Source organism: Zeus faber, assembly GCF_960531495.2.
Source record: "Zeus faber genome assembly, chromosome: 15".
NCBI classification, from domain to species: Eukaryota; Metazoa; Chordata; class Actinopteri; order Zeiformes; family Zeidae; genus Zeus; species Zeus faber.
Genome location: NC_137194.1, coordinates 11,953,017 through 11,974,917, shown reverse-complemented (window position 1 = coordinate 11,974,917; position 21,901 = coordinate 11,953,017). Strand labels below are relative to the sequence as shown.

The following is a 21,901-nucleotide window of genomic DNA, read 5'->3' as shown; positions in this document are numbered from 1 at the left end:
GAAGAGTGGGCCAGGAGCTGTCTCAGGTTTGAAGGGCGCCTTCTCCAGACTGCATGTTTCAGCTCTTTCCATAGATGTTCGATAGGATTCAGATCAGGGCTCATAGAAGGCCACTTCAGAATAGTCCAATGTTTTGTTCTTATCCATTCTTGGGTGCTTTTAGCTGTGTGTTTTGGGTCATTATCCGGTTGGAGGACCCATGGCCTGCGACTGAGACAGCTTTCTGACACTGGGCAGTACATTTCGCTCCAGAATGCCTTGATAGTCTTGAGATTTTATTGTGCCCTTCACAGATTCAATGCACCCCTTGCCAGACGCAGCAAAGCAGCCCAAAAAATAACAAAGCCTCCATGTTCCACAGGAGGTGTGTTCTTTTCCTTGAAAGCTATATTTTTTTCGTCTGTGAACATAGAACTGATATGACTTGCCAAAAAAAGCTCCAGTTTTGACTCATCTGTCCAAAGGACATTCTCCCAGAAGCATTGTGGCTTGTCAATATGCATTTTAGCAAACTCCAGTCTGGCCTTTTTTATGTTTTTCTCTCAAAGGTGGAGTCCTCCTGGGTCTTCTTCCATGGAGCCCGCTGTCACTCAAAAAGCAACGGATTGTGCGATCAGACACTGATGTACCTTGAAGTTCAGCCTGTACCTCTTTGGAAGTTGTCCTCGGCTCTTTTGCTACCATTCACACTGTCCTCCTGTTCCATCTGGAGTCTATTTTCCTCTTGTGGCCACATCCAGGGAGGTTGGCTACAGTCCCATCGACCTCAAACTTCTTAATATTTGCAACTGTAGTTACAGGAACATCAAGCTGCTTGGAGATGGTCTTATAGCCTTTACCTTTAACACGCTTGTCTATCATTTTATTTATGAACTTCTCGGACAACTCATTTGCTTTCTGGTCCATGTTCCGTGTGGTGCACACAATACCAAACAGCAGAGTGACTACTTTTCTCCATTTAAGTAGGCTGAATGATTGATAAGATGTGTGATACCAATCAAAGAAAACAGTGAGTTTGAAATATCACTATAATCTGATTTTTTTAAATCTTTTCAAATGGGTACCAACAAATCTGTCCGGGCCATTTTGAATATAATTGATCTATTAAGCAATAATTTGTCTAGTTTCTTTGCTTTACTGACTAACCAAAGGCATGCATGTATATACGAGAAAATTGCTTTTATTTTCATCACTTTTCAGGAGGAATGAAGCATTGTTTCAATGAGCTATAAGGGTACCAACAAATTTGCCCATGTCTGTATATTAATTTATATAATTGGTTATTATAATATGTAAAATTATGCAAAAAAGAACCCCAACTCAAGTGACTTTTTTCCTGGCAAAGTTTTATTTCAAGAAAAAAAAAAAAAGTTCTGGATCTAAAAAAATAATTTGTAATGGAGTTCTGGGACTTGCAGGGTAATCCAAACAGACCAACAGCTTGCCAATTGAAATACATTTTAAGGCCACAAGAAAAAAAAAAAACATGAAAAAAGGACCCTTCAAAACACAGATAAGAAAAAAGGTATTTATTGTTCATCTTCTATGTACACGTTTAAACTAATTTTGAAAAGATTGGTATGATGTGTTCTTTTTGAAATATTTAACAGGATGTCATAGTAAAATACCCATGGCATAAACAAAATGACATTTTTTAAAATTTGACAGGAGTATTTTGGTTCAATCTGACAGTCTCACAACCACCGTCGTTCCAGCGCCGTAGCCACGCACCGCATCGTCTTTCTGCCCAAATCACAGTAGCAGCAACAGAACTGGGGTTCAGACGGCCGACAAAACCACGAGAAAGAAAAGACAAAACAGGAAGGCGGAGGAAAATGCTCTTTTTTTTTTTTTAGGTTTTTAAATTCATCTACCATAGTCCCCGAGGCCCCAGTGTCGCAGACAGCATGCACTACAAGGTTCCACACCAGACACTCACTCTGTTTCGAGTGTCGCTACACAGACCGAACGACACACCGCCAGTGTAATACTTAATTCAAGTCCGTTTTGCAGATTAAATGGTTTAAATTGAAGTTGGAGTTGCCGTAGCAGCAGATCTCCCAAAAATAACAAAAAAATAAAAATAAATTGAGATGCGATTTCACTTCACAGTAAGTCGATGCAGGAAACGTGTCAGCTCCGAGCCACAGCTCACCTCCGACCATAAAGTTGAGATTTCTCCTCGTTCGATGGGCGAGATTGAAGGTTTGAAAGCTAAAAACGATGCCCCTAAATATTCCAGTGTCAATAAAGAGAGAGAGAGAAAAAAAAAAGAGCTACCAACTCAGATTTGGTTTCTAGAGCTTTGCCAGCACTCCCGACAAGTTATTTAAAAAAAAATAAAAATGAAAAACCCAGCAAAATGAAGTGGGATCAGTAGTACCAGCAGACTCCTGGAGTGGCGAGTGGACTGCCCACGTCCCCTGGACACCATGCAGAGACATCAGACACCGGCTGGTTCTGAAAGTACCGTCCAGGTCAGAGTAACGGACGTAAAAAGGAGCGTTTCACGTTTTCATATACAAAGTCATATGTACCCCTCAGTAGTGTCTAATGGAAAAGTCAAAAGGAAAAAAAAACAAAACAACAAAACATTTAAAAACACCCATTATAACTTTACACAAAACACAAAGTGAAAAACAGAAGAAGAATATTTCCATTGCCGTTTCATACGCTTCTTATTTGCTCAGTGTGCGTGATGTCGACCCGGTTCTGCTCTAAAGCCCCAAACTTCCAATAGGGCCAGTTCGGCTACTCAATGACAAACTTATTTATATAATCAGACACTGGCTTCTCACAGTGTGTTCATCGATATAAAATAAAAACAAAACAAGTCAAATAAATTAAAATAAAATAATAATAAAAAAAAAAAAAAAAAAAAAAAAACACATAATCCCAAACACTATCCCTGCCAAGTTTAAAATCAACATCAAAACTGGGGGGGGGAAAAAAAAAAAAAAAAAAAAAGAAAAAAAGACAGACATGTGACGGCTGTTGCACACGACGAGGAAAAAGCTACAATAGAGTGCAACGCGTTTGTGGTAGTGGACATTTTGGGTGGGAGTGGGAGCAGGGTGGGGTGGAGGGGTATTAATGTTTAAATTTCAAGATTCGGCGACGAACAAACCACACGGCAGGCCGCGGGCAAACTCGTTTGAGTCGCCCGCGTTTCACCATTTCTCAGTGCTCCGGCCTCTGCCCCCCCGCACGCCTCACCGCCAACACCGCAACAGCTAGATATGCCGTTGGCGTGACAACGGGATATTGACAAGTCAGCGGCGTCGTTCCGTAGTTGAACGTAAAGCCAACCGGGGAGTTGGGAAGGCAGGAAAACAAAAACACGGAAAAGAAGAATCCAACAGAAATGCTGGATGGAGTGATGATGGTATCAACAGTGGTGATGCTGTGGCCCATGGAGGGGTGGGGGTGAGGGGTGGGGTAGGGAGTTAGGGGTGTTCTCAGTAGTTTTGGCTAAAAAGGTGAGGTAGGCCTTGTCACAACTTGGAGTGTGGCTTTAAAACTGGCAGGGTTTTTAGTTGCAGTCTGTCACAAAGTGTTTCTGTTCTTTTGTTTGTTTTCGGTTTTTCGCTCCCGCGGGGGGGGGGGGGGGGGGCGAGAGGCGCAATGCGGCCCCCGCCCGCTCGACTCCGCCCACCGGACGCTCACATCTTGACGTCCTCCTCCACGCTGAGCTGGGACAGAGTCTTCTTGATGCGCAGCGCGGTGAGCCGCGCCGCGCCGTTGGCGTACCAGCACTCCCTCATGATCTTCCCCATCACACGCAGAGACTGTAAGAAAAATAATAATAATAAATAAATAAATAAATAAATAAATAAAAACACAATAAAAACACACGAGGAAGGAAGATTCAAACAGGAAAATTTGGCCCTTTCTTCACAGTGACGGATAACCAAGTTCAGACACTAGAAATTCTATATATATTTTTGTGAAGGCAATTGGCCATTTTTCCTGCAGGCTGGACCCCTAATAATGAATGAGCGTCTATAAAGTGCACATTTTAAACACACCAAGTACAATAAAAGCTAAAAAAATTTGTTTTTATTTACAAAAATAATAAAAGCTCTTAAAAAATGTTTTTATTATTATTATTAGCGTCTCACCTCGTAGCTCTGCCACCAGTTGGGAGCGTTGGGCCGGAGCCTCTGGTCGCAAACCACCTTCCTCATCTCCTCTATGGAGGGGTCAGAGGGCACCAGGTCGAAATACGGCAGCTGGTACTCCTCATGGATGCCTGCAATGCATGATGGGAAAGCGGTTGAGTGGCTGTGGTTCTTTGGCAAGGTTTGGTGCTATACCAGCGCGGGCGGGGGCTGCCCGTCTCACCTCCGGCGTTGCAGCGGCGTGCGACCTCCCAGTACACGAGGCCCAGCGCGTAGATGTCGGCGCACTTGAAGGAGTCGAAGTGTTTCATGTTGATGGTTTCGTCCAGAACCTCCGGAGCCATGTACCTGGGGGTGGAGGGGAAGAGATGGGGGAGAGGGAGGGGTACGAGTCACACGACGGGACATTACAGGGTTTGGAAAATTTGGGGAAATCGTGGAAATCGGACGCCGGATCCCCACCTCTTGGTGCCCACGCGCTGGTTGGGCGCGATGTCGATGGTGTCGGTGATGGACTCGTGGCGCACGGCCAGGCCCAGGTCGGCGATGGCGCACATGCCGTTCTTCTTCACCAGGATATTTTTGGACTTGAGGTCACGGTGAGCGATGCCAGGCTTTCCTGCAGAAGGAGCGAACGAGAAATGACTAAACCAAAACATTGATAAACGGAAGGTACGTCTGCTTTGGGCCCAGCGGATTTGTTGACAAAGTCTTTTTTTTTTTTTTTTTTTTAAACGATAACCTCGATATTGATCATTTGATTATATTTCTGGGCCAATATTCTATTATATTATGACCGGCAGTGACTGGAACAGCCAGCTCAGTTTATAAGATTTAGTGAATTGCATTAACTTACAGAAGTGAAAACAAAAGCATATTTCCCAGACTATTCTATTTTTTGCTTATCAAGCGTGTTAATAGCACCCACTTGCACCTCCTTACTTGAAGTGCTCGTGTGATTTTTTTTTGCCACTTATTTACTTTTAATGACTTAATTAATAACAATAATTTAAAGTACAGCCTTAATGTATTAGTCATTAAAACACAAGTGTAGTGAAAGTAGACTTTGAATATAAGCTAACCTAATATTCCGTGGAATATAAGATGGGCTGTACTGAAGTGTATTTGTTTAATGTATGTGTTATTTTGGCCATCAAAGTAACTTAAATATCTTTAATATACATGTACATTTATCAGCCACAACATTAAAACCACTGACAGGTGACGTGAATAACATTGATCTTCTCGTTCAAATGGCACCTGTCAAGGTGTAGAATATATTAGGCAGCAAGTGAACAGTCAGTTCTTGACGTTGATGTGTTGGAAGCAGGAAAAATGGGCAAGCGTAAGGATCTGAGCCACTTTGACAAGGACCAAACTGTGACGGCTAGACGACTGGGTCACAGCATCTCCAAAACGGCAGGTCTAATGGGCTGTTCCCAGTATGCAGTGGTTAGTATCTACCAAAAAGGAAAACCCGTGAACCGGCGACAGGGTCATGGGTGCCCATGGGCTCATTGGTCCCATCCCACAGAAGAGTGACTGTAGCTCAAACTGCTGAAAAAGTTATGACCCCTGTCCACCACTGAAAGCGTCAACAATGGGCATGCAAGTGTCAGAAGTCAACCCTAGAGCGATGGACGAAGGTGGCCTGGTCTGATGAATCATGTTTCTTCTACATCATGTGGATGGGCGGGGTTAGGCGCCGACCCGATGTAGCATCTGTGGGATGTGCTGGAACAACAAGCCTGATCCATGGGGGCCCCACCTCGCAACTTACAGGACTTAAAGGATCTGCTGCTAAGGTCTTGGTGCCAGATACCACAGGACACCTTCAGAGGTCTTGTGGAGGTCATGCCTCCACGGGTCAGAGCTGTCTTGGAGGCACGAGGGGAGGCTTCACAATCGATGTGGTTATTAGGGGTGGTTTTAATGTTGTGGCTGTTCGGTATATGTAAGCACATCTTAAGTACACATTTTGACACACCCAGTACAATAAAAAGGCGTTGGGTACTTAATATAATTTCAGATAACAAACTTAAGTATACTTTTCAAAACTTGGGTACCATACCGCAGCCTTAAAGACAACCTTTATCCGCATCACGATATCTATTCTCATATCTCTGTCTCACCCTGCGTGCCCAGGATCTCCATGTGCAGGTGAGCCAGGCCGCTGGCGGCCGACAGCGCCAGCTTGATCATCCCCTCGATGGTGACGGAGTAGTGGTTCAGGTAGTCGAACAGGGAGCCGTGCTCGTGGTAGTCCGACACCAGCCACAGCTGAGTCCACGTGCCGTTATCTGAGAGAGGGGGAGACACGTGGGAAGGGTGAGACGGTGGAGACTTTAAAATAAAAGAAACATCACGGTGGGTGGTTTAAGGAAATGATTACCTTTTTCCAATTTTCTGTTTATGTCTGTACTTAAAGCGGGATGAGATGGGAGGTCGTTCAGGCCAAAGTTCACTCCCATGAACACAAGTGCCTCTCGTACACACAACATCTCACTTATCTCATATTTTTATTTTTTTTATGAAAAGTAAATATGAGACAAATGCTTTATATTAGAGCAAATGCCAATTGCAATCAAAGTACGAAGAGCTTAGGAAAGATAGGATGACGATGATAATGCCAGTGGAAACGGAAGATTGTGTTAATTTTTTTAATTTTATCTAATTTGGTAAGGTAGGTAATAAGAAGAAATTGAGATAATAATTATTTGTAAATTACATTTCACTGCATTATTACATTTCACTGCATATATGTATGAAAGTATGTATATGACGAATAAAAATCTTGAATCTAATGTGAAAAATATTTTTAAAATATAAAAACATTTCAAAAATACATAAGTAGGAAACACTCTATATGAAAATGCTGTGTGTATATGATTATAACTGCTGTTTTATAGATCTCCTTGGTGTCTAAAATTAATGCTAATCTACAGCTGCTAAATACAATTTTCTGTGCTTAAAGGAAAACAGAACACTGCTGTTCCATTCACCTTTGTTGTCGGCAGCGATGAAGCCGAGGATGTTTTCATGCCGCAGCATGATTGTCTGGTAGATCTCCGCCTCACGGAACCAGGATCGTTCCTCTCGGGATGAGAAGATCTTCACGGCGACGTCCCCGCCCCTCCACTTGCCTCGCCACACCTCCCCAAAACGGCCCTTCCCGATGATCTCCTGCAGCACGATGGTTCTGGCCACGGTGCGCTGCACAAACAGGGGCAGGCCTGTGGGGGGGGGGGGTGTAGAGAGACCACGTGGGTGAGGAGCAAATACTACTTCCATGTTTTTTTTTGTTTTTTTTTTACTTAGGCTTTTACTAAGTTATTTTTATGCTCACTCGGTTTGGTTTTCACTTTCTTCAATAGAGTTTCTTTTTAGGCCTGTAAAGCACTCTCTGACAGCATGTTTTTACAAGTGCTATATAAATAAAGATTTCCTTACTTAACATGTACTACTACTTAAGTGTTTTCTACGTTTTGTGACGTGAAAAAGGAGAGATCAGTGGTTTAAAGACTTTAAACTAAACCCACTTCTATGAAGGTAGATCCACAAATGCAGAGAGTGCGAAACCTGCGTTGTGAGACACATACTCATCTATCACATAGTCATCTCATCCTGGGCAAAGAAATGTAGACAAATCTTTTTTTACACTATTATTCCCAAGTGGGGAAGACAAATCCACCTGTGCAGCCACCAATAATAACACTAGTTCCTTATAGCCAATCAGAACAAGAGACTGATCACCAATCAATGGGAAACATAATTAGCATGTGACCTCACTGTTGGCAAGCAGCATTTTAATAGAGTTGGGCGCAACCAAAATATTGTATATTGAATATTGTACTAAACCTCTAGTATTCTGTAAAATAAAGAAATAAACACTGACCGGAGCCGGACCCTGAGGTGGACATGTCGTAGATGAGGTCCTGCAGGGTTTTGTCCTTGGCAAGGTACAGGTGGTCGCAGGACGGGTCCTCCACGTCGAGCCGCTGCCGGTGGCTGTACGCCCTCTGGTGGTACTGGAACAGGAACACGCCCACCATGAGCAGCACGCACAGCAGGAAGACGGGCCCCGCGATCACTGCCACCAGCTCCACAGGCCCCCAGGAGCCAGGCCACCCGGGCTCCCTGGTTGGGACTAAGGGAGATAGAACGAAATGAGTCTTTAACACAAAGGACAGTCCACAGCAGGACCTTTGGAACGCAGACGGGGGTGGAGGAGAGTCTCACCGGGTACTTTGAGGTCCACACTGTTGCAGTAGTCCACGTAGCAGCAGTGTGTGTTGAGCAGCCCCTCGGCGCTCAGGCAGTAGAAGGGCTGCCCTAGGGGAACCAGGTTGTCCTGGTTTATGCAGATGCGCACATGTTGCTCCTTGCCCTGGCTGTAGTAGGTGGAGGCCATGCAGGCCCCGTCCGTCTCGCACTCATAACCAGTCTTCTCACAGGTGGTGCAGTTACACCTGAGAGCTGAGAGAGAGAGGAGGGAGGATTAGAGCAGTGATTCTCAACCTTTCATATCAAGGACCGTCAATTTGTCATGCATGATACGCCATGGACCCAATTTGATCAGATTTAGCCTCTGACACCAATTAGATACTTTCATTTTTATGGTAGATAGTATTTATTTAGTACAAACTTCTGTCTCGGTCTATACTGTAGTTAGAGAGCCAAACTATGATCAAAACTATCATTACTGCAAATTCTCTATTGCTTGTAAATTAAGTCATGGTGATTTTTAACTATGAATCATTTTGCTGGGGAGCACCTGGAACCTCTTGAAGGACCCCTGGGGGTCCCTGGACCCCTTGTTGAAAACCACTGGATTAGTCAATACAATTCTCAGAAAAGCCAGCAAAATGGGGGGGGGGCGACGACAACTTTAAAATGACCAAATTAACCCGGGATCCACCTAAAGGTTGGATATTTACAACTGAAAAGGGTTTAGGTCAGCTCGTCCTCCCTCTGGTTGAAATGGGTTGTTCTCTAGTTTGTCCACCAGTGGGCAGGCTATTCCCACCAACAACGCTGGCAGTTGTGTGTCTTGTGCATGGCGGGCACCCATGGTGGTGTGCAGACAGACAGAGATTGAAGTTTCGCAGCAGCCAGACGGCCCTGGCAGCCTTGAAATCAGATCTTCCACTGCAGATGAACCCAAACACACCGGTGTGGAGATGGAGCGGGCCGGTGGGACAAAGTGAAACCCAACAAGGGGCGAGCACTCTCTGCCAAATCCCCAATGCAGCACTCTGCTCAGTTATTCTCCTCCATCTACCTTTGACTCATTGCTGTATAGGCAAACAACACGGCTTTATTAAAAACTTCCTGCTCGCTCCTGCAAGGGGTCCTTTTTTAAAGTTGACGTAGTGCAACCCCCGCCGCAACAATAATGAACATCGGCGGTCCATCCACACACTGAAATGTCAAGACAGGCCACACAAATCCACCACATAAACTTGGAACCGGATCAAGTTGAGCAACCCAGGAAGCATGGCATAGCAAACTGATTTGATTAGGAGTAAAATGGGTTTTTGAGTCACGGCGCATATGCTTCCCATTTAGAGCGGGGTCGACACAAACACTGGCTTCTCCTCTCGCAGACAAAATGCAAAGCATGGCCGGGGCGAAGCTGGTTGTTTGGTTTGTCCTGGGACTCGTTTTCCCGTGGGGAAGAACATTAGGGGATGAGGGGGGGGGGGGGGGGTGACTGAGCCCAGCAGACCCCCAGTCGAGAGTAAATTACGAACTGCCCCGACTGATAAACAAGGCCGTGAGCAAGGCATGACAGGCTCAGAGCCGAGCCTCAACCGGGACAAAGACAGGACCACTCCGGTGTAATTACTCTGGACTTAGCAAGGACAAGATGGAAGACGAGGGAACAAACAGCAACTTATTACAAAGCTCGAGGAGGCGAAGATCAGGGAGGATTTGATGGAGAGGAGAACAAGAGCCTGTCCAGCAGCTTGGCATGCCTTTGGATTTTTGACGACCTCCGGCTGGGGGAAGAAAAGGTTTAAGGTGTGGGAAGATTCTACTAATCCACTCTTTTCCTGTGGTTCAGGATCCCGATGATCTCACCCCCACGAAACACACACACAGCGTTTGTTTCTGCCCCCTCCTTAAATGCACTGAAAGGGAGACAAACACTTCTGTGTGTCCATTGCAGAGTTCACCTTCATCCTTTCGCTTATGCTGGGAGTCACTTCGCTCAGTGACCTTCTGCCCGATGTGCTTGCAACATCTGAGCGTCCAAAACCACAAACCCCAGTGTCACTGGGCCGGTTCCCACATGCGTCAACTGTGGGAGTTGGCATTACGGAGACAATGTGCATTCTTGCCTGTAGTGAGTAACTCCGATATGCCAAATTGTTGTGTGTTAGCGTGTCTCTCTCCAAGAGGGAGTCTAAGTGCCAGGAACTCTTGGCGAAGCGTGTCAGAGTTCCCCACAGTTTGCATGAAGATGGAATTTCCTGCTGATTATGGAGAACCAAGGGGGCAAAGACCGATAAAAAGAGGAAAAACAATTCCGCTGCCTCTTCCTACTGATCCGCCATGTATCAATGCCAATAGCTTTGATGGAAAAAAAAAAAATAAATAAATGATGTTACAAAGGTGTACTACTCCCCATCGTCAGCTTCAAAATGAAGCGTGTTTTTTGACTTCAAAATTCAGCAAAGGCCCCTTTCTGTTTCCTCGCTTCAAGCACAATGGAGTGCATGAGTCTCCGGTGAGCAATTCAGGACGGAGAATATTCTGATCAAATCATGAGTGAACGTTTTCACAGCACAATAAGAATTTCTTGGAAGAATTCCCCACATAAAGCTAACTGCAATTATTGTATTTATCTACCATCATAAGATTTGAACTGCTTGCTGTAAATAAAGAAGCCCAGCGTCACACAGGGGGAAACTAATGAATGGACATAAATTTAAATGGCAAGCACAGCACATTATATTAGAACGTTAGAGTATTCGGCACATCCATCATCCAGAGACACCGAATCTCTCTCTCACACGCACTCACAGAAGCACAGGAAGGAAACCCAACATGACTGGAAACACACACTTTTCCTCCTTGGGTCGGCTGTGGATGGTTTGTGGTCTACCCAGAGTTTGGATTGTGTCAAATCTTCCCTTTCATTATAACCTTTCTGCAGCACTCCGAGCTGCAGACCGCTGTCAAACAAAACAAGCAACAGCGGCGCAGAAAAGAACAGACACACTAGACACAAAGTAATAAGAAAGGTTAAATTAATTTAGTGAAAGACGCAAAGTTGGAAGCTATAGCGGGGTTCAAAATAAATGAATTAACAAACTGATACCCCTTTATTCCTATACCTCTTTGGAAGTTAATCAACAATTTTCCTCTTAAATTAAATACCACCATAATCTTCTTTTTTTTATGTGACATTTCTGTATTAGACTGAAATATTTTTTACAAAGCACATAATGTTGTGACAATGATGTTTCACTGAAAAGATGGTGCCAATGTTATGTATAGAATATCGATAAATTGATCCAGAATTGTACCGTGAGCCATCTGATCAATATCGGATTGAATAGATGTTGAATCAAATGGCGCTGGATGCTGGATACACCCGACCCTACTGGACAAGCATGAAATCAAATAAACGCACAAATTTGGCCTCGTAACCCACTTGCGTTTGCCCAAATGCCGGCTTGTTTGCACAGCTCTCCACATATCGCGCCGGATTCAGCGTACCTTGTAAAAGCTTTACAAAGCTGGACTTGCGAGGGGAATATCTAGCCTAAACACACACAGATCTGAGGAAGGGCCTGGTGTGTGGTTTCTAAGTGAACTGTGCTCTTGTATCCACATAATTGGTGGCCTTACACTGGCTCTTTGTGTGGAGATTAAGGCGACATGAGGAGGGATTGGACTGGCCCCGTCTGAACAAAGAGCAGAGTAGAGTGTGTGTGTGTGGGGAGGGGGTGGTGGAGGAGGGCTGGGGGGCTTGTAGCTGAGAGAGGGGGAGGGGTGGCGCTCAGGAGATGGGGGTTAACAGTACATACTCTTCTGTTTTTAGGGGGTCTCAAACTGGGCGGGACAATGACGGGGGTGAGGGGAGACATCACGTGTGAATGGAGGGGCTAGCGGAGCCCCCCAGCTGCGACAGGGGTCTGCCCGAATGACCAGCTGCGACTGTCATTAAAACCCAGTCTAGACTTTGACTTAGGGAACACAAAATAAAAAAATAAAGACAGAAAAAAAAGGAAAGAAGAGGACAAAGGAGGAGGAGGGAGGGGGGCTTCAGTCATTTGTGTTGCGGGTGTGAAGTTCCTCTCATTCCGTTCGTGTCGAGGCAGGAAACGCGGCAAGGAAGCAGGATTAATAAAACATCCAACGCTTCCATAATTTGGACCAAACTACTAAAAAGGAGAAGGCTGGAATGCTTTGAAAAAGCCCTGCAGATCAATCGTCACACACAAACAGCCGTACACAGCGAGCGCGGTGTCGACACCATGTGCGTGAGAAGAGCGCGGGTGTTAGTCAGCGCGGCTCATACCAAGTAACACTGTCACAACAGAGGTGAACCTTCCAGTGAGATAAGATGATGAAGTCAGTGGAAAATATTTTAAGGCCATTTGCGGGGGGATGGGGTGGTGGGGGCAGGGTTACAAAAACACAGTGGGTTTCCGGGGCTCTGGGGCCGCAGACGGAGAGCCGGTCGGTGCATGCGTGTGTCCCGGGAGCAGAGCACCATTACCAAAATGCACCGGCTGAAATTAGATCCATACAGATACCAGACTGAGAGCTGATCAAGACAAGTAGACGCCACCACACAGTGCGAGTGCAGTGCACACGCCTCCGCCGCGCACGGGCACCACAAGCGCACACACACACACACACACACAGCGATATACACACCATGTTCCTGTCCTAATCAATGCGAGGGGGGAAGGAGGAAAGTCATTACCTTTGTCTGCATCTCAGGGTCAGATTACTGATCTGATTCTAAAGTCAGGCCTCTGGGGCCGGGCTGCTCAGACCATCTCTACCAACCAGCCTCTGGCCGACATCCCACCCCGCCTGCCACTGATCCACAACAACTCACGCACATAATGGCTTTAGCACCGGCCCGATAGGAGTTTGGAACACACGTTCAAAATGCTAAAAGAGGTTTGTTTTAACTAGGCGCACATTTTGCAGTTAAGGCCAGACGAAGAAGAGTTTATTATCGCATGCATTGGAAACAACCCCCACCCCCTCGCCCCTAATTAAGATATTTCAAAATCATATTAACCCATCGTCTCATGTCATTATCAGAGCGGTCTTTATTATTACATAAACGCCGGAATGCCGTGAGCTGAGCAGACGGATAATTTCGTAAAATCCTCAGATTCCTCAATCACGTTTCCACAAAAACGTTGCGGGAGTTTAAGCCAATGTTAGAAATGTCCCCCAAAAAATTGGTTATTTAGAAACTACTGTGGAACTCAGATGTAAAGTCTGTCTGCAGTCTGATGTGATGAACGGGAAAATGTATGCATTAAAATTAGAAGTTTGTTGGGCAATAAAAAATCTGGTAGTTATAAGCAGGCAGTTACTGTATTCTACACATTCCCTCATTGATGTACTATGAAGGAGAAATTGATAACCACTGTCAGCACGTTCGGTTGTCAATACAGCCGAAAGCCAAAGAATTCCAGGCTTGGCTCTGTGAATTTCCTTTAGGGAAGGAAGGTGTTAAATAGCTACTGCTATCTAAAATCTGAAGGTATGGAGAAGATAATGCTCCTAATTGGAACCTGACTGATCAATACTGGATGATATGATCACATTTGGAAAACACTTCTTCTTTTTTTTTTTTTTTTAAGACAGTATTTGTTCCAGTCTTTTGGTGCATGACTATAATCAGTGAATACATTTTGAGTGTATTCGTTCAGCAATAGCTTACCAAATAAGCCAACAACCCCAGATTAAAATATGCAATCAATGAATATAATTAGATAAAAACAGGAGTGAACTAGAAAAGCAGACACAGCATCAAGCGGAGAATAACAAGGCAGAGCAGGTCTAATCCACATTCCTAAAGCTAAACAACAAAACACCTCTTCAAAGAGACCTGTAAAATGGAGGCCAGGTATCAGGTGAAGCCCTATGGGCATGAACTTGCATAGTTACCAGATCCGTCTAGGTGTTCTGTGACAACCCCCCCCCCCTAATTATATTTAAAGCATAAAACAAAGACAAATGTCATTTCACTAGCAACCCATGTTCTCTTGTTCGATTTGCATTCGCAGTGCTGACAAAATGACCGCCTTTGTGCTGCCATTTCCAGGGTCTTTCCCCCTGGAACCATTTCAACTACTCAAAAGACAAAATGGGAGCCAGTAAGGGAAAGTGGAGCGATTAAAGAGTGAAATTGCTGCTTGTGTGTGGGGAGGAATCCCTCGTGGCCCAACAGAGGTTAACGGTGGAGCCAGGTCAGCTGGAGGCTACGCTGTCTGCTGGAGCAATTAGGAACCTGTGCCTCCGGAGGTCATTAGCCACCGCATTCACTACGAAGGGGCTGGGGCCGAGGGCTGAACTAGACTCCATGGCTGACCTCTGACCCGGGTCAGTGTCACACAGCTCGCACTGTTGGTAAACACGGAAACACCGCTAGTTGGACTTTGAGGCCGAGCGGTAACTTGAAGCAGTCACATTAAGCAAGGAGTCTTGCACACAAGACATCTTGCGTACAAGAGGACAATCCCTTTGATTTGGTCACAGCTTGGCGACAAGGAGACGACAGGCAGAAAAACAGACTTTCTATGACACAACCGCTGCACAAAACAACTTTCCCCAGTGCATGCCACAGAGGTTTTACAGCCCCCCCCCCGCTTCATAAAGAACACACACCGAAGCGGGGTGGGGAATCACACACCTTTGAGCCCAATAGGTCCAACATCTTAAGGCTCTGTACAGTCGTTGCAAGCGAGCAGTGCAGCTCAGAGACAGGGGGCGCTGCGCACAAACCACTGTGGGAGCTGAGCGTTGACAGTGCGGCTGTCAACACTACGAAGAAGTCCTGAGGGAAGGATCTACATAACTGCAAAAAAGCAGTAAAATTAAAATGTAAAGTGTGAAATGTAAACTTGACAAAAAAGTCCCGAGGTATTAAAATTCAGGTATTCCTGACTTAACGTTGGGACTTACGACCAACTCGCTGACCAGCCAGTATTGTACGCCGTACAAGAACTTTGGTCGTGGAAATGGTAGCACAGCACCTCCAGCGTCAAGCATCTCATGTCGCGTCGCCCTTTCTCCGTCTCGTTCCCGCGGTCAATCAGCATTCACTACACTAGCGTTTGCAATCTCCAAGACTGAAATACCTTTAAGGGGTGGCTCCTCGCTTACCGACCAATTCGCTTAACGACCTGGTCGTAGGAATGGAGACAACGCTATCCCCTTCCACAAATCAACCCCATCTGGTTATTTTTCTGGTCACGCATAGATGGACCGTACAAATTGTATCTGCGGACCTCTTTGCAACCTTCCTTTGGAACGCATCCATCTTGAATTACCTAAAGCGCACTAGAAGAGGTGGACGGAATCTAGTTAGTGGCGATAATGCACTTAAAACTGGTACTGCTGGTACCAAGCACCACAATCATGACGTCATTTACGCCGCACGCACTAAACGACACCATGGCTGTGGCAACTATAAACCAGGCTTACCCTCTCTTACTTTCCTTTGGCTCTGACCGAGCAGGCAGGTGCACACACGTTCCACTCTTACTAAGAAATGAATTTCATTCTTTTACTTTGACTCGACGCAACACCTGTGTTGCTGGACCGGAGTCCAGCCCTACACACTTTAACAACAATCCCTCTTCTATTCTCTTTTTGTGAAAATGGGGAAAAAACAGGGACCTAACGAATCGAGCACCATTGTGATACAGTGACAAATAAATAAATGGCGATAAACAGGCTTGCATGCCAACAGAAGTTTTACAGCCGTTTTACAGCCGTTTTACAGCCTAACCCGACTAACAAAGTTAGTCGGTTTCAAAGAGTTAAAATTATGATTCATCCACACAAGGTTCTACAATGTATTAGGGAAACAAAAGCAGAGAAAAACCAGAAGTGGGACAACACAAGGAAAGTATAGAAAAGATTTTGATCAAACAGAGGGTTTGTATGGGAGGGAGAAAGAAGCAGAGAATGAGCAGGGCGCGCCCTGCCTCACGGCACTCCATGTAGCCCAGTGCCGTATCACATTGCTACTCTGTTCCATGCATGCAGGCACCTGACTGTGTCACACAGGCATGTAGGGCCTACAACACAACGGCTCCCGATTCACAAAGTCACGGCACATGACAGATTCATCACGACCTGTGGGTAAATTCCGGTCTTCGACGGCCAAGCTCTCAATAGCTTGGAATCCGTGCTAGCCTAACTACTTTCGGGTTTGTCTGGTTTCAGCCATGCCGTGCTATAATCCATTATGTGGTGTAAAACAGTGGTTCCAGACACATTCATGGGCCCCTACAAGACAAGTCTGGCCAGCTGGTAAAACCTATCCAACACCCCCCCTGTCTGCTCAGACCACAGAAGAGCCCCCTCCCCTCACACACCAATGTCGTGTTGGACTAACCCAGGCAGACAAACAAACCACGCTGGTGCCATTGCAGAATTCCAATAATTAGTTTCCCATCGTTTTTTCATGTTGTTGCATGATAAATTGACCAACCTTGGTGTGGCCTTATCTAAACTAAGCGGGGGAGGAAGAAAAATCTCACCGGTTCTTGGAAGGAGGATGACTCACCCATGTATAACACAACAGGGCTAATGGATTATGATGCACACAGAGGATATTTAATTTGGCAGAGAGGTTTAATATGGTCTCTTACTTTTACATCATTTCACAAGTGGCAAGTCGCAACAAGGCACAACAGACTCGCATGTGAGGACCACAGGGAGAGCTAAGGAACTGGAGACTTAACCCAGAATTATTTTATAACTGTAAATCAGAGTTATTTTACAACTGCATATAAAATAAAATAAAAGTTGACTTCCTGGATCCTTGTTACAGACTACAGGGACCCAAAAAAAACAACAACAAAAACAGGTTTGGGGTCCACCATATGCATCTACTCATTAATGCAGTGGAGCCGAGACTCAGCTGCTCCGGCAGACATTGAGAGATTGGAGTTGTGGCAACCCCCAATAACCGCCTGAAAAGGACCCCACTTGCCGCATTTCCATCACAAAAGGGCACAGATTTCAACTTTGACTTCTGTCTGGGCTGCCTGAACGGCCGGCTGTTGTCACCCTGGAGGCCACTAAACAGCCCCTTTCAGGAAGGGAACCACAACTTCCACTATTTACTTACGAACAACACTTTCTGCACTTGCTGAAACCGGCTTAATTCCGACATGTGCCAATATTGTGAGGAATAATACAGAGCACCACATTTTACTGTGGTGAAACAGTCCGCTGTGCTTACATGGGGCCACAAGCTGATGCGAGATTGTTTAGTAAATATCCTTCAAAACAACGCCTCCCAAGCAGATTAACGCCCGGTAGACACACAGGGGTTTCTACTACATCTAGAAATGTGAAATGTTAGATATGTTTTTTTTTTTTTTTTTTTTAAAGTCTGTTCAGTCAGACACGCGTAGAAGCATTTCAGAACGCCCAACTCCTCCTCCTGGGGGATCCGAGCCAGACAGGAACTCATCTTTTACATCTCTGCCTATAATACCTTAATATCATAATTTTGTTTTCCACCCTAGTACACACACTCTATGGGCAGTTTTTTTTTTCCACTTTATATACACGTGTGCACACTTGCAATTTTATTTTTAACAATGTAAATTATTGATCCAGACAGAGGGTTATTGTTGATTTTTAAGTTGTATACCACCGTATGTATATATATATATATATATATATATATATATATATATATATATATATATATATATACACACACACATACATACATACATACATACATATACACATACATACATACATACACACACACATATATACACACACACATACATACATACACACATACACACACACATATATACACACACACATACATATATACACACACACACACACACACACACACATATACACACACACACACACACACACACACACATTTAGTTTTTTTTATTGTTTATTTTTTCCAATTTCAAGTTAATTTTAGACGTATTGAATATCGCCAGTTCTTATTCGTAGTAGTTTATTCTAAAATATATTAATTATTAGTCTACTGTTTTCATGTGATCTGTTGTAAACACCGCAACCCCCCCCCCCCCGCCTCTCCGTGAATGAATAAAACACATCTATTATTCCCAGGGTTTAGTCTGCGCGGCGCTAGCTTACGGATCTTACTCCACTGGCGACCTAAACAAAACAAAAAAACAACAACAACGTGTTGTTGTTGTTGTTGTTCGTCGACTTGACGGTTTTTGTGTTCGAAAACGTCAACAACGATATCGACGGATACGTTTCGTCGCCGAAACTGGAGAGAGAAGAGAGGAAAAAAAAAAGCACGGTTACGGTAAACGGCGGCGGTAAAGGTTACCGCTAGCTAAAGGTTAGCCGGATCCCAGACACGGCGCGCCATGACGGGGAGAGCGACGGCGGGCGAGAGCCCGGCCACCCAACATCCGACCGGGAGGCGAGGATCCAAAACTTACCGGCACCGACGGTCGCCCACCCGGCTAGGGCCAGCAGCGACGCAACAGCGGCTTGTCTTAGAGCCATTGCTTCTGGATTTCCATCGCTCTGTGCGGCGGAGGGTGGTGGGGGGGGGAGGGAGGGAGAGAGAGAGAGAAACGCGTTCGAAGCGCGGCGCTATCAACGCGGCCCGACCCGACGCGCAACCACAGTGTGACCGCACGCCGCACGCACACGCCACACGGCGGCCACTTAAAGGGGCGAGCCGGGATCTTTTCGAGGGGGCGGGGCTTGTGGGGCTCGGTCGGCCGGCTTCCCGTCCCCGTGTCCCCCCCCCCCCCCCCTGCTGTTTTTACCCTGCTGTAATGAAGCACAATAACAATAACCACAACAACAATAACAATAATAATAATAATAATAATAATAATAAGTAGGCAAATCTGCCCGGAAAATGTGTGCTATCCATTCAATCAAACGTGTTTGCATCGGTTTAAAAAAATACATAAATCAAATCAAATACATCTCCCCCCCCCCCCACCACCATGTTTTGGTTCAGGCGCCTCCGAATGGTTTTCCTCGCCTGCGTGACTGGGTGGCGTGTAGTCCACCCGCATGCCCGCCCCTGTCGCGATCCTTGTTTAAGGTGAGCCAAGACACTTTATTTATCCCCTTTTGGAGGCGTTGGGGTTAGAGCGGCTGAGCAGTCCGCGAGTCAATGAAAAGAGACAAGGCCATGGCATGGCATTGAAAAAACAAAACAAAAAAAAAACAACATACGCACACATCTCTAAACGTAAGTGAACGGAGAGTAGCGTTTGTGCAGGCCGGAATACGAGAGCAGTCATTTAAAGTGCAGCTGTAAATTATCTTTCAAAATATTTCATAAACTCTCCATGACTAATAGTTAGAATAAAGGGTTTTAGTATTTTTTCGGATGTTGACCTTAAAGTGATGTTCAAGTGTGAATCCGTGACGTTGTTTTGTCAAAAAATTCCATATTTTATATTTATTTAATATTTTTTCGAGCTGGCATAAGGTATTCACAAGGTACAACCATTCAATGTATTTGAGAGTGCATGCTGTTTCCATTGTTGGTCAGGGGTCTGCCTTTCCCCACAGGAATCCAACGGCTGGGTGGAAAACACTTTTTTCTTCCTGAATTTCCCCACAGGGATTAATGAAGCGTTATCTTATCTCATATTGTCTTAAGAAGCGAAAGGCAGCCGCAGTGAAATTCACAAAAAAAAAATTAAAAAAAAAAAAGAACAGAACCCTCGGACGAAGACGAATGATGACGAATATCCTGACCACCTCAAGAGGCCAAGAAAAAAAAAAAGAGAGAGAAAATAAACAAATTCTTCAGAAGAAGCGAACCTTCTGGGAGAGAAAGTGACCGTCTTAGAGCAAAGACGAGGGGATGGATGCTGAATAAAAAGTTGCCATTTCGAAAGGGGATTCCGGGACTTGCAGCGTAATCCACCCCTGCAACACGGATGATGTGGTGGATTACCACTTTAAGGCATGGAATGTACCAATGGCTGGGCACGCCGTCCATTGCAGGCCGACCTTTCACAGGATGTGGTCAGATAGGCTGGGGCCATTATGGACTTTTATCAGCGCCTTGTGTTATCACCTGTCCCTTCACTGGTGCACTCGCCAGTTCAAGCTTCAGTCTAATCATGTCTGCTTAGTCTCCAAAGTAGCTTTATATCCTTCCACCATCATTCCTGCTCCATCTATCTCCATGTATTATTAGTATTATTTTTTTTTTGGTGTACTGTCTGCGGCACAGGCCAACTGGGTAAGCCTGCTGCGAAGAGGAATACGCAGGGGAAGAAAAAGGTTGAGGAATGAGAGGGGCTTTGCGCTCACAGTTAGGTTTGCCTCTCTGATCTGATACAACCCCCTCCACCCGCCTGGTTTTGTTAAAAATAGCCAGCCCTTCATCCGACTGACCAGACAGACTCTGGCTTTGAGGGAGTATTATCTCACTCGCGTTTGTTCAACAACCAGGCAGACGGACGGACAACATACACACACACACACACAAAAACACACACAGGCATGTGTGCACATACAGACTCATGGAGGAGAGAGAGCCCGTCTATATAATTCACAATTCAACTTTCAAACTTTTCACCGCACACCGAGTGTAGAGTGTTCCAGTGCAAAAGGTGGAGTTGCATAATATCGTGTCACTATGCGTTAGTTTAATATTTCTATTCTCTTTGTGGATCATTTTTCGTTGCAGCAGCTTTGAAGAACTTGCGTTTGATGAATGATATAAATGTCATCATTTGAAAATAAGATATCCAGCATTAAACTATGACAAGTACTCTTTTAGACTACACACTACAGGTTATGCAGTAAAAAAGGTTATATTTAGACTCGAAATACATCTAAACACCTTAGCGCCTAATGTTTTATCATTTTCAGAAACGACCCATTGTTGATAAAATCTTAAAGTTATACAGTCCATTCACTTATATATAATCTTCTCAATATAGATTAAAACAGTTCAGTTTGTGGTTTCTTTAAGTGAAACCCGTAACTGGATTTAAAGCCTACAAATCGTGGTTTATGTCGTTTTTGGAATAAGGATATGCATGAACATACTTATTTTTGCATTAAGTATTTCTTTTTATTCTTACATCTAAATGTGTGGAGTAGACAGGTGAAACAGGGCATAAATATGCTGTGATTAAAACCATGTTGTGCTTTTCATGCAAAGTGACATGGTGTGCGTGTGTGTGTGTGTGCGTGTGTCTACCTATATACAGTATGTATATGAGCAGATGTAGGTCAGGTGAAATATGATCACTCACTTTCTACAAGTGCTAATTTTAATAAAGGCAATAACAAAACAAAGACCATAGCCTGCCTGCTTGATAATTTGAAGGCACTTCAATTCTTACGAAAGTACCCAGCACCTTTTGTAACAACACTGCGAATATCAGAAGCTGAGCAGATTTGCTGGAAAACAATAGCACTGTTTAACTGTTCTCTGATGCCCCCTCGTGGTCAATAAGAAACCTGCACTGGTGGACAACAGCGCTTCCCACCCAAGACGCTTTAAAAGAAATAAAATACTTTAAGCAACACCTACAAAATGTGTCACTTTT

At 44.8% G+C, this 21,901-nt stretch overlaps 1 protein-coding gene across 1 annotated transcript; it reads right to left on the bottom strand.

Moving 5' to 3' along the window:
• Positions 1–1,401: 1,401 nt before the first annotated feature.
• acvr1ba (activin A receptor type 1Ba) lies at positions 1,402–18,866 on the bottom strand (the record flags this gene model as incomplete). The annotated part of the gene is made up of 9 exons (XM_080014488.1): positions 1,402–3,788; positions 4,122–4,252; positions 4,345–4,469; positions 4,584–4,740; positions 6,254–6,421; positions 7,124–7,354; positions 8,017–8,268; positions 8,361–8,597; positions 18,800–18,866. 9 exons carry the CDS (start codon positions 18,864–18,866, stop codon positions 3,663–3,665), a joined length of 1,494 nt encoding a protein of 497 aa, XP_079870614.1. The 3' UTR covers positions 1,402–3,662.
• Between the last annotated feature and the right edge of the window lie 3,035 nt (positions 18,867–21,901).